This window comes from Ahaetulla prasina, chromosome 13 (assembly GCF_028640845.1).
Source record: "Ahaetulla prasina isolate Xishuangbanna chromosome 13, ASM2864084v1, whole genome shotgun sequence".
NCBI classification, from domain to species: Eukaryota; Metazoa; Chordata; class Lepidosauria; order Squamata; family Colubridae; genus Ahaetulla; species Ahaetulla prasina.
The window spans coordinates 20861328-20874793 of record NC_080551.1 but is presented as its reverse complement, the minus strand read 5'-3'; the positions used below and the strand labels follow the sequence as shown (position 1 = coordinate 20874793).

General features: G+C 48.1%; 1 protein-coding gene across 3 annotated transcripts in view; it reads right to left on the bottom strand.

Moving 5' to 3' along the window:
* Window positions 1-669: 669 nt before the first annotated feature.
* ALPK3 (alpha kinase 3) overlaps window positions 670-13466 on the bottom strand; it is a 43940-nt gene continuing 31143 nt past the window's right edge. For all 3 annotated transcript variants that reach the window (XM_058156210.1, XM_058156212.1, XM_058156211.1), the window contains 8 exons: window positions 11688-11835; window positions 10127-10254; window positions 9859-9894; window positions 8486-8760; window positions 7268-7356; window positions 5903-6123; window positions 5570-5618; window positions 670-4199 (listed from right to left, as the gene is read on the bottom strand). In XM_058156210.1, the coding sequence (XP_058012193.1) occupies window positions 3857-4199; window positions 5570-5618; window positions 5903-6123; window positions 7268-7356; window positions 8486-8760; window positions 9859-9894; window positions 10127-10254; window positions 11688-11835 (1289 nt within the window). In that variant the 3' untranslated portion in view covers window positions 670-3856. The remainder of the gene's footprint in view (window positions 4200-5569; window positions 5619-5902; window positions 6124-7267; window positions 7357-8485; window positions 8761-9858; window positions 9895-10126; window positions 10255-11687; window positions 11836-13466) is intronic.

Below are 13466 nucleotides of genomic sequence, written 5' to 3'. Positions count from 1 at the left end.
CCCGATGAAGAATGCAAAGGGTTCAAAGCTGCACTTTGATGTGTGAAAAAAAAAAAATCCTCCGTTTTTTGTGTGGTTGGAAGTACTCCAGGCCACACATCATGCAAATACAACACTCCCTTTCGGTGGTTTGATTTTGTGGCAATGCGAGAAAGGGTTCAAGCAGTGAAGTTGCTCCTGGCAGAGATGATGAACTCTTTTTTTTTGCAATTGAACCAGTGGTGAAATCCAAATTTTTTTTACTACCGGTTCTGTGGGCGTGGCTTGGTGGGCATAGGAGAGGAAAGGTTGCTGCAAAATCTCCATTCCCTCCCCACTCTGGGGCCAGCCAGAGGTGGTATTTGCCGGTTCTCCGAACTGCTCAAAATTTCCGCTACCGGTTTGCCAGAACCTGTCAGAACCTGCTGGATTTCACCCATGAATTGAACTCCTTTGATCTCTTTGCATTCACTCCTTGTTGGCTCTTCAGTTGCAGAGGTGACTACTACGCCTGTGTCTACCCACAGGCAAGCCCCACTGAATTTCGATGAGATTTGTGCTCGAGAGAAAACCCCACTCACACCACGGAGTTTCTTCCCAAGGAATAAAAACAACAACAACAACAACAACAACCCTCAACCTTGCAGATGGCAAAATTACTTGTTTTGAAAATAAACCAATGTCCTCATCCGTATTTTCCAAGAAACCGTGTTCTCAAGTCTACGCTTACCAAAGTCTTGGCAATCAGCCAGATTTCAACAGAGAAATGTGCACATACAGTACATAAAATTCAGAGAAGATCTCAGCTGCTTCCACAGACAAGTTACATCCTGTTTCACTTTATTCAGCAACTCTCGAACCCCAGGTTGTTTATGACGATGATGATGGTGGTGGTGATGATGATTATTATCGAGTCAGCATTACACAACCCAATCAGTCCCAATTTCTCCCTGTATTCTTGTAAACCAGGGGTGTCAAACTCAAGGCCCGGGGGCTGGATCCGGTCTGCAGAGTGCTTCGATCTGGCCCACGGGAAACAGCAAAGGTCCGACCCATGGAGCTTCTGCCAGCAAAAACAGAGCTCAGGAGGGCTGCATGTGGCCCTCCCGAACTCCATTTTCATTGGCAGAGGATTGCCGGAGGCCATCGCAGCTGAAAATGGAGCTCGGGAGCTTGTTTTTGCTGGCAGAGCGTTTGGCCCACCACAGGTGACCTTGACACGAGTGACATCGAGCTGGCCACGCCCATCATGGCCACGCCCACTCCAGCCCCTCCCCCCAAGGTCAAACACAACCCTGATGCAGCCCTCAATGAAATCAAGTTTGACACCCCTGTTGTAAAACCTTTGTCCTCTGGGGAGGGCGTGCAACTTCATTCCTGCACCTGAAGGAGCTTTGAAGGCAAGGTTCTGGCCCTGCCACTTCGACATCACAGCTTTGACAGAAGTTCCGATACATCAAAATGAGGTTCGACATGGTTTGTTGGATGATCCGCCATGGAGAAGAGTCCACAAGGGGAACTCGGCTCCCTTCTTTGGCTTGGGGCAACTGGAGCACGACTATCAAAGCAACTATATTGATAATGAATTGTTTTCGAATTGAATGGCACATGAGAATAACATTTTAGAAGGCCCACCCATACTCCTTGATGTTACTCATCCCACCCTGCTGCTAACATCATAGCGGGGGTTCCCTTCGGGTTCCTAAGGTGTTCTCTGTCTAAGGTCGTGATAGAGGACAATAGAGATTTATTCACAAGTGCTAGGCCTCCAGACGGTGATGGATTATACTGTAGTCTTTGGTGAAGGAATGGTTGATGGGGCACCTATGTTCTATAGGCTGTTCTAGGGTTTTCTTGCTCAGTGACATCTCCATCCTACCTGATACTCAATCGAGCTCACAGCTATAGGGCAATTTTATTTGACAGTAAAAAGTAAAGGTTCCCCTCGCACATATGTGCTAGTCGTTCCTGACTCTAGAGGGCAGTGCTTATCTCTGTTTCAAAGCCAAAGAGCCAGCGCTGTTCGAAGATGTCTCCATGGTCATGTGGCCGGCAGGACTCAATGCCAAAGGCGTACGGAACACTGTTACCTTCCCACCAAAGGTGGTCCCTATTTTTCTACTTGCATTTTTTACGTGCTTTCGAACTGCTAGGTTGGCAGAAGCTGGGACAAGTCACGGGAGCTCATCCCATTACACGGCACTAGGGATTCGAACTGCTGAACTGCCGAGCTTTCAATCGACAAGCTCAGCGTCTTAGCCACTGAGCCAGCTCATCCCCTTATTTGACAGTAGGTGGTGCTTAAAATCTTGCTCGTTGCAGGCAATTGCTACACAGCCTACATTTATCTGCTGCTAAGGAGAAATTTGGGGGGGAAAGCAAAATATATAAAGTGAATCAAGAGAACGTTGTTCAAGAGAGAGATTTCTATCTAAAAGGGCTTCCCTAACTCTACATCCTCAAGAGATGACAGTCCTGTACTTCCAGAATTCCTACTGTTCTGAATCCTGGCTAATCCCAACACATCTAGCAGAAGTTAGACTGAGGAAGACTGTAGATCCAGGCAGCACACGATAGCTAGGTTCATACAATTTCCTTGTCAGCTGTAAATTTAGGAACTGCATTCATACAGGCTGAACTTGGTTCTGGTTAACCCGGTTTCTCTTTAGGGTGGGAATTTGGTGTGTGAATCCAGCTTCTTTGGTTAATTTATGGGTCCGTGCAGTGGTGGGATTCAAATAATTTAACAACCGGTTCTCTGCCCTAATGATTTCTTCCAACAACCAGTTCGCCAAACTGCTCAGAAAGTTAACAACCGGTTCTCCTGTAGTGGTGCGAACTGGCTGAATCCCACCACTGGGTCCGTGTATGATGTGAATCCAGAAACTTTGTTTAGTTCAGTAACCAAGTTAAGCCCGTTCTGTGAATGCGAGCTATCTGTGGTCATTAACAGGTAAGAAATATAACAAGATCTGCTTTGAATATTCAGCAGGATGTCCCAGAGTCTCTGATAGCAAGGTTTTTCTTACTCTTGGATCTCTTGACTGGTTGATCATCAACATCAACTGAAATCAAGAGCTTTCGGTGTGCAACAGATGTGCTCCACCTGAACCTGAGTGTATGGAGCAGGAAAGGTAGTCGAGCAAGACGCGTTTGATCTTCCATTAATCTCAGCAGCCTCACTTGATAGACCAAATGTTCTCTCCGATGCAAGGAGGTACCATCACAGCCACGTCATATGGAGTCCCGTCAAGGAAGCGGCTTCTCCCTCCGAATGAGAAGGGAGTAGTCAACTCTCTTCTCCTAGGCGCTCTTTCGGGGATGGATGGGAAAGGAGGATCGGGCCAAAGTTCATTCTCAAAGAGTCTCATTGGGGTTGAGGTGGCCCACACCATTATGGGAAAAGCAAAGAGCATGGGGTCGTGGGTAGGGGACGTATTGCAGTCAAAGGCACGAGTCCTGAATTACAACCCAACAGAGCACAGGTCCACCTGGCCACCTGGCATCCAGCCCCCATCTTGGGGCTTCAACCTATTGGGAGCCGTAGGACAGGCTCAATATTCAAAGCACCAAGGAGAAACAGAACCACAGACGGCACTTAAGTAGGGTGCCAGGCTCCTGCCTCATGTGATGGGACTGTGGAGACAGATATCACTCTCTGCGGGGTCAGCAGTAGTGACCACACGGTTGCATTCACGCATCGTTCCTGAGGGGTTCCAAACCTGCCCAGAGAGCCATGATCCGCACGGCTCTTTCCCTCAAACACCACACACAGACCTCACACAAGGAAAGGTAGGGGAGCCACAGGAGGACAAGGCCGCCCTGTCCCCTTCCTCAGGCACACACAACGTGCATGGCTGATGGCCCCCACTGCCCATCACTGCAGCTGTCCTATCTTGTCGCTGTCTCTTCCTTTGGGCCATGCCGTCGATTGTGATTCTGCCACATGTTCTGGACATTTCCGGGTATTCTTGGGGCTCACGGACCCTTTTCTGGAAGCCTGGGGGCTAGAGAGGCCTTTCTTTTGCAGCTGAGGGCTGGATTGAGTTGATGGGGATTTTCTGCCCAGATTGGGGCTTCGAGAGCCTTTGCTTCTCGGCGGAGGTTGAGGAACCTCAAGGCTTTTCAGAGCAAGGAGCTCACAGTAATGGTTGCATTGATGGGAGGTAACGAAGTGATTGAGGAGGTTGGGGTAACAGCTCTCCTTCAGGCCTTGGTACCTGGCAGAGAAAGAAGGTTATTCCCCAAGATAAATTCCCCATCCATCTTTAACAGGCTTGTAAATTATGGGTTTCACTGATTCTTCCCCCTGGTCTTGTATCTATTAATGGATTAGCTGCAGGGGTGAAATGCTACCGGTTCGCTCCAATTCAGGCGAACCGGTAGTGATAAAAAAATGCTTTAAAAAATGAAAAAAGGTTCCAATGATCACAGCTGTGCCGCGCGATCGTTGGAACCTTTTTTTTTATTTTTTAAAAGTATTTTTTAGTACCTATTCGCCTGAACCGGTAGTTAAAAAATGCTTTAAAAAAGTAAAAAAAAAAAAAAAAAGAGGTTCTGATGATCATGTGGCACAGCTGTGATTTGCTAAGCCATGATGGACAAAGATGTCACGGAGTCCCAGTTCAGGACTATGAGCTGCACGGAAGTCTGGTACAGCAAGAGATTGCTATCGTGGTTTCAACCTAGAAGGAAGCTATGGATACCCTGAGATAAGTGGTGAAATCCAATTTTTTTTTTACTACCAGTTCTGTGGGCCTGGTGTAGCTTGGTGGGTATGGTTGGGGAAGGATACTGCAAAGATCCTCATTCCCTCCCCACTCCTGGGGGAAGGATATTGCAAAATCTCCATTCCCACTCTGCTCTGGGACCAACCAGAGGTGGTATTTGCCAGTTCTCTGAACTACTCAAAATTTCTGCTACCGGTTCTCCAGAACCTCTTAGAACCTGCTGGATTTCACCCTTGCCTGAGATACACTGAGATTTGAGTAAAAAGGTGCCAAAGCTGTTTATTATTTGGCAGGAAGATAGAAACTGTTAGTTAGCGATATTGGCAGATTCCTTTATGTGCCAAAAATAGAGAATCATAGGGCTGGAAGCAGTGGTGGGATTCAAATAATTTAACAACCGGTTCTCTGCCCTAATGACCAGCTGAGTAGGCGTGGCTCAATGGTCATGTGACCTTGTGGGTGTGGCCAACTCAACGTTGCTCACGCCGATGAGCGCTTTGCCGTAGCTGTTACAATGTACTAAGGGTTAGCCAGAGAGGCAGTTTCTGTAAGCAGGGCAATAAAGGTTAGGCTAGAAACACCACCAGAATGTTTCCTTCCTGCCTTCCTTACAGGATTAGCCCTGGAAAGTGGGAAAAAACAAAATCAGATTTCTTCCAACAAACCGGTTCTCCGAACTGCTTAGAATGTTAACAACCGGTTCTCCTGAATAGGTGCGAACCGGCTGAATCCCACCACTGGCTGGAAGGTATCTTGGAGGTCTTCTAGTCCAACCCCTTGCCGAAGCTCTAGTCTTGGCTTACTCTGATTGAACCCACTTATCCAACCTGGATTGAAAGCTACACAATGTGGTTACTTACCCTTTGATTTTGGTAGCAATCTTCACGTTGGTGACTTTCCACCCAACTCCTGCAAGAGAAGCTCAGATGAAATCACAAAGTAGGTCCACCACTCCTCATTTTTGTTCAGCGACAACATCATGCTGGCTCTTAGAAGGTCACCCTGATGCCAGCCTCAATCCATTCATCTACAGCAGAGGTGCAAAAGTCTACATTCCTCCACTGTTGCTGACCTACAAGAGTGTCTACAAATCCCAGCATTCCTCAGGACAACATGCTACCTAGCAATCCGACCTAGAGAAGCTTCCCCTAAAAGTTAGAAGGCGCATCTAGTCGCCCACACAAGAACCTCACCTTCCAAGTCTGTCACCAAGATATTGCCGTTTGTCCACTGGTAAAGCCAGTGCTGGAAAGCAGAGCATTTTTGCCCAATCTCAGAGGGGTTGGGTGGAGCCAACCGGTTGCTGTCTCCTTCTCGTCCGCAGTAGCACTGAAACGAGCCAGGCAAGTCTTGCTCCATGGTTGCATAAGGAATATTGTTGGCTGGGCGATAGATTAGGTAAAGTGGGATTATCCTGTGTCAAAAAAAAAAGAAAAAAAGAGGGGTCCTATTAGAGAACTTCAATTCCTTGGGTTGACACACGTGAGATGTGGCCATTGCCTCCCAATTAAGACAGAAGTTGGGTCACCAGTCAAGAGCTCTTGAACATTTAAGACTGAGTCGTGCTGGACCAAGCTCTGTAAGGCAAAATATGTTGGTCTTTGACCACAAAGAGGACGTCCTTCCTTTTCTACAATGCCAAAATTGGGTCGTTCATGAAATCGCTCCCTAGACCGGCCAAAGTTCCAACAGACCTCCCCAGAGTTACTTATCATCATCTTCTTCTTCATTTAATGACCCCATAATCCCTTGCGAGGTGGAATCCGGGCAACTGAATGGAGCTAGCAGATTGTATTAATGGATGCCCTTTCTGTTGCCAATGCGGAGTTTTGTTCCGCAGATATATTCTCAATGTGCCCAGACAGAGAAATATCTGCCTTTACCTAGGATCGAACTCAGAGCCTCCTTAGGGGTGGGTTCTACTTACCTTTACTACCAGTTTGCATCGTACCCTCATTCATGCGCAGATCATTTTTTATGACGTTCGGGTCAGTGGGCGGAGCCTCCTGCTGGTTTTACTACCGGTTCTGTTGAACCGGTCCAAACTGGAGGCAACCCACCACTGAGCCTCTTGATTATGAGGCGAGAGTCCACCTCTATGTCACCACACCACTCCTCTCAAGAGTTACTTATGACCCGTTTTTGAACTTCCAACAGCTTCAAGCCCCAACTCCTGCAGTCCAATGAATGCAGTTTGGACTCTTTGGGCAACCGTCTCGCATTTCCATGGCTATCTGCAGCATTCGGTGGTCACGTGACTGTGATTTTCAGTGTTTTGTTTGCCAGTTTCCAGAATTTACTGCTGATTTTCGGCAACAACAACAAAAAAAAGGTACCCATTGTGGAAAACGAACTCATTTAACAAACGGCAACACTTGCTGAACAACCGTCACGAAAAAGGTCATAAAATCAGTGTGATCACGTGGTGACCAGCTTAATGACGGACCTGACTTACAACCCTAATTTCCTGGCTCAGTTATGGCCAGAGGTCTAGGACTACCTGCAAACCGATGAAGATTTAAACAGGCCGTTCACAGCCCTAGAAAGAAATGACTTACTCAGGTATGGAGCCAAAGTCAGCAATGGCTCTCGCCTCTGCTGCGAAGATCTTGCAGTATTCCCGACTTGAATTCTGGATTTTACACTCCTGCAAGGAAACAGACAATTCTTGACATCTTGTAACCAGACAGCAATGGAACAGAAGTTGCCTTCGGAAGTTGTGGGAACTTCATCACTGGAAGCTTTCAAGAAGAGGCTGGACTGCCATTGGTCAGAAATGATGTAGTAGGGTCTCCTGCTTGGGCAGGGGGGCAGTTTGGACTAGATGACCTACAACAGGGATGGCTAACCTTTTTGCCATCACATGCCAAAAGTGGGGAGAGTACGGGGGGGGAGTCATATGCGTGGGTGCCCACACTCATAATTCAATGTGGGGGCCCTGAGCATGTGAGCGTGACTCCCCTGCACTCCCCCCGCTTTTGGCACGCAATGGTCCGGTGGGCCCGGTAGGCCCATTTTTCACCCTCCTGAGGCTCCTGAGGTTTTCTTGGAACTTGGGGAAAGTTAAAACAGCCTCCCCCCCACCGGAAGCCCTCCGGAGGCTGGAAACAGCCCATTTCCTGACTTCTGGTGGGACCAGAAAGCCCGAAAATCAGCTGGCCGGCATCCGCATGCGCGCTGGAGCTGAGCTATTGCCCACAACAATCTGGGTCCTCATTTTACTGACCTCGGAAGGATGGAAGGCTGAGTCAACCTTGAGCCCATCAGGATTGAACTGCTGGCTGTGGGCAGAGTTTGCCTACAATATGGCATTCTAAGCACTGCACCACCATCCTCCTCCCTTCCTTCCTTCCTTCCTTCCTTCCCACTTAGCAATAGCACTTAGATTTATATACCGCTTCATATAAAAGTTTAATAAATAAATTAAATAAATAGTACTTTCCAGCCCTCTCTAAGCAGTTTACAGAGTCAGCATAATTGCCGCCAACAATCTGGGTCCTCATTTCACCGACCTCGGAAGGATGGAAGGCTGAGTCAACATTGAACTACGGTCAGGATTGAACTACTAAACTGCTGGCAGCCGGCAGTCAGCAGAATTAGCTGCAGTACCGCATAGTAACCACCGCGCCACCATGGCTCTTATGACTCTAATTCCAGGCTCAGTTGCAGTTCATAGGTCAAGCACCAGCTATACTTTATCGAATTCTCGATGACTGAACTTGAAGATCTGCTTCACTACAGAACTGGGGTCAAGCAAGGGATGCCCTTCTACCCACCTGAATGGTGATATCGTAATTCCTCTCCACCAACGTGTTCTCGCTGCGTCCACCAAATGCAATGAGGTTGTGGATTTTAATAATGCCGGTATGCCCAGACTCGAAGACTGGCTCAAGGCCATAAATGGCACGGGCGCGGCAAGCCTTGCGTAGAAATCCTTGTCCAACCTCCAGGTCCTCCACCATGATCCGGCCAAAGAGCTTATCCCCCCAGAAGCCAGAGTCAGCTAGACCTTTGGCAAACACCATTGGGGTCATCTCAATCTCCTCTCCAGCTGAAAAGAATAGAAGAAGTGCCTTAATTTTAAGACTGGAATTCCTAGCTGTGGAGGAGGAGGATGTTGTGGTCCGCCGGCAGCCTGCGGAGCTGGCAACGGAGTCAGAGAGCGATGAGGCTGAGGAAGAACAAGGGCCAGTCCTGGAGGCTGGGGAAGGCCCGGATGAGGGCTCTGCTTTGGAGGCTGAGGTGGGGCCAGGGCCATCGGGGAGTGAGGTGCGGACTCCAGAGCCTCCAGAGGCTGACTGTAGTGAGGCAGAGGAACAGGAGGAACCTGTTCCTAATGCACGCATGAGAAGAGCTGCCAGAAGGCAAGAGCAGCTCAAGCAAAGAGGATGACTCGGGAGTAGGGCCAAGAGATGATTGGCCCCTCCCATAACCCTTAAAAGACCAACAATGGTGTTTGGGCTCTTTGCCGGAAAACAATGTTGATAGCTTCGTCTTGTTGCATTTGTTTTGTATTGGTGTCTTCTGAACTTTTGCCAAAAAAGGCCTTTGGTAGTTTGGTTAATTGGACCACGGTTGGTGATAGGACTGAGGAATTTGTGTTGGGAGGAATTTGCTTTATTTTAGTTGAACTACACTGAGAATGAAATAATTCTCAGCTGTTCGAATTAAGTTTGTTTGTTTTTACACTGAGTTTCCTACTACCTACTGGGGCCTCGGTCACAACACAAGAGGAGGAGAAGGAAAAGCAATCAGGTGGTGATCTGGGGCCATGTCCACTGCTGCCACAATGGCTAAAGTAGGAAATCAGGCGTGGGCTGATGCCACCAAGATTTGCTGGTGTGATTCCATAAACAACACTGTCTGCAAACGCAGCAGGTGGATTCACATAACATAGAGTTCCAAAACAATAACAATCTTGGCCCATGTATGGACCAAACCAATGAAATAGGAGAAAGGCACTGAATTTTGCTCCAAACATCCATGAATAAACTATCTTCCTTGCTTGGATCTTTGGCCTCAGTATGAAACAGGGTCAACCTCAACCTCTTTCCTTCAACTGGAAAGTCATCCATGGTGAGGAGCTTGAAAGGGGTCAGATTATCTCCAAGGGCATTGACTCACCATACCTTTTTCAGCTGTACTTTACCTTCTATTTCTTCTTTGGCGATAAATCCGGACAGCACTGGGGAAAAGAGCAAGATAGGGAAAGAGATGTTATGATTATTATCTTACTTCTTCTAAGGTCGGGAAGGGGTTAAGAGATCTTAATAGAGTTGGATCCAAACTGCATTCCTGGACTTGTTCTTTTAGAATGGAGGAGATGGCCAGGCTGATCCCGAGGGAGGGGTCAAGCAAGTCAGTAGCCTCGAGTCCCTTCACGCCTGCAAGGGAACTACCGAGCGACTAAATCTCACCTTCGGAGCTCAGCAGGAAGTCAGTACTGTCAGTCCCGTATTCATTCTGGATGGTACATTGGTACACCCCACAATCCTTCAGGGACATCTGCACAATAGCCAGAGCTGCCTGTCCTTCATCTCCAGAGCTGAAAGGCACGAGATCGAGAGTACACACTGCAGGAATGACTAACCAGATGCTTTGAAATTATCATCGTAAAAAACTAAAGAAATGAAGCTGGGCCTAATCCAATTTATGGGGGACGTGGTGAGACACCTCTTTGTGGAACACATCCATCAGGCCGGGTGCAGGGATGGGCTTCAAAATTTTTAGCAAGGGGTTCTCTGCCTGGTTGGTGGGTGGGCATGGCCATGGTGGGCGTGGCCTAGGGGGGGACGTTTTTGCTCTCCTTGGGCTCCACAGACTTTCCTCAAGCCTCCAGGAGGGCAAAAACGGCCTCTCCAGGCCCCAGAAGCCCTCTGGAGGATGGAAAAAGGCCCGTTTCCAGCCTTCCTGAACTTCCAGTAGGCCCATTTTTTGCCCTCCCCGAGCCTCAGCGCGCACCCTGCACTTACCTGCATCCAAAATGGGCTGCGTGGGACTCCTGGGGTGGGTGGGGCCAGCCAGGTGTGGGATTTGGGGGTTCTCCAAACTGCACAGAATCTTAGCTAGAGGTTCTCCCGAACCCCTGAGAACCGCGGTGTGGCTCAGGCTGTAAGAAGCCTGTTATTAAACACAGCTGCTTGCAATTATTGCAAGTTCAAGTCCCACCAGGCCCAAGGTTGACTCAGCCTTCCATCCTTTATAAGGTAGGTAAAATGAGGACCCAGATTGTTGGGGGGGGCAATAAGTTGACTTTGTATATAAAAATACAAATAGAATGAGACTATTGCCTTACACAATGTAAGCCGCCCTGAATCTTCGGAGAAGGGCGGGATATAAATGTAAATTAAAAAAAAAAAAAAACCAGCAGCCCACCCCTGGCCGGGTGCTACTAGCTTCTCACCAGGCTGAGTGAGACAAGGGGTGGGAATTGGTATAAGCACCTTGACAGAGAGAATAGTAGTGACATTGGTGGGGGGCTCCTAGCTGCAATGGCTACTTCCTCTTTTCCACCCTTTGGTAGGTAACAGGGGTGAAATTCAGCAGGTTCTGACAGGTTCTGGAGAACCGGTAGCAGAAATTTTGAGTAGTTCGGAAAACCGGCAAATGCCACCTCTGGCTGGCCCCCAAGTGGGGTGGGAGTGGAGATTTTGCAGTATCCTTCCGCAAGGAATGGGGATTTTGCAGTATCCTTCCCCTGGAGTGGGCAGGGAATGGGGATTTTGTAGTATCCTTCCCCCGGGAGTGGGGAGGGAATGAGGATTTTGCAGTATCCTTACCCCAGGAGTGGGGAGGGAATGGAGATTTTGCAATATCCTTCCCCTGCCACGCCTGCCAAGCCTGCCCACCAAGCCACACCCACAGAACCGGTAGTAAAAAAAAACTGGATTTCACCACTGGCAAAAATTATGTGGGAGACACTGCTCAGACCATCACGTTTCTACTATAGCCCACTGGAGACGTTTCTACAAGACTCACCTTCTTTTGACCTCTGCTATGGGCACCTCATCCTTGTACCAGATAAGCTTGGAGTCACTCAAGATATTGAAGAACTGACACCATAGCTTCAAGTTCCCAGAGGCATCAGAGAACTGTTCTGCTCGGATCTTGCGAACGACTTGTGGTGCTAAGAAAAGATGACAAATTAGAGCAGCCAGTTCTCAAAAGTCCGCCAAATGTGATGTTGGGATTAAACGAGCTGCAAGTCCTCAACTCGCTTGGCTTTGAAAAGAACATTTTGGATTCTAAAATTGTTCTGTTCCCGCCCCCCCAACCACAACCAAGAAGACACGCGAGCTGACTATATCTGCCAGCAATTTATTCCTAAGACAGATATCAGTTCTGGCAATGAACCTGCGATTGCCTGCTAAGTTCTCCTATCTTCTCAGAAGCCAGCGTAACTGCAGTTCGTTGTTGGAGCAACCAAGAGTTCAGAAATAAACAGAAATCCAAATTCTTAGTCTCGAAATATTGCAGCCAAAGTTTTCAAGAGTCAGTTTTTGGCTGTCACAAGAAGCTATAGAGCAGCTCCTCCTGCTTTTATACCCTGTGGGGTGTGGCTCCGTGACTCAGCACTCTCTAGGCCTGCCCCACCCCTTCTTCTGTTGTTCCCGCCTCTCCTTTCTGCGATGCCTGGGATTTAACCAGGACTGATTGTCAGCAGCTGGGTCTTGAGGCGTTGCCTGGGAGGGGGAAGGTGCGGGAGAAAGAGGCCTCGTCATCTCCTCCACCTGGCCTGCCTCTGGAACCTGAAGCGGAGCCAGAGAGGAAGGTCCTGCACAGGGAAGCCCTGTTGGCTCTTTCCCCTCACTCTCTGAGTCACTCTCTGCCAAGAGGCCAGGCTCAGGAGCCAAAGACACAACAAAAATATACATCCTTATTGCGTGTGAACAGAGTTGGTTCTGGGTATCGTTCATATTAATCCAATTCACAATAACAGTATTAGTAATCTCTATCACATTTATCAGATTTAAATAATCCTCATTGTATTGTTCAAACATATGTAAGCAAGAAATGCCTAACTCCTCATCTTTGTCTCTTATCTTCATCTATGTCTTTCTTGTTCATTTCAAACATTTCTCTATTATATATGAACAAATTTGGTTAGGTATCATTCATATTGATCCAATTCCAATTCAATAATCTCTATCGCATTTATCAAATTTATATAATCCTCATTATATTATTTAAAATGCCTAACGTCATCTCTTCTAATAACAGTATTAGCAATCTCTATCAAATTTATCAAATTTAGGTAGGGATTGTACAACAGAGAGGTTGCCATAGCTTTGTTCAATCCACAGTTGTGAAGGCTCCAGGGTTTCTTCCTGCCCCATTCAGCCTCCCTACACCTACATTCCTGCAAAGAGAAGGTCTTTTCAAAACCTCAGTCATTGTTGTGGCCCGCAGGTGGCCAGCTGAGCTGGCAGCAGAGTCAGACACAGTGAGGAGGTTGGGGTGGAACATGGGCTAGTCCTGGGAGCTGGGGAAAGCTCAGACAAGGGCTCTGCGTCAGAGGCAGAGAGGGAGATAGACAGCAGTGAGGCAGAGGAACAGCTGGAGCCCATTCCCAGTCTGCGCGTGCACAGAGCTGCCAGAAGACAAGAACAACTCAGAAAGCAGGGTCGACTTGGGAGTAAAGCCACACCTTGGAGATGGTTGGCCCCTCCTATAGGAAACAAAAGAGGAGCGAACGGGGAGGGGGCTTTTGCAGGAAACTGTTTGTTTGGTAGTTTCAAGAGTGGAAAGTTCTGTTTG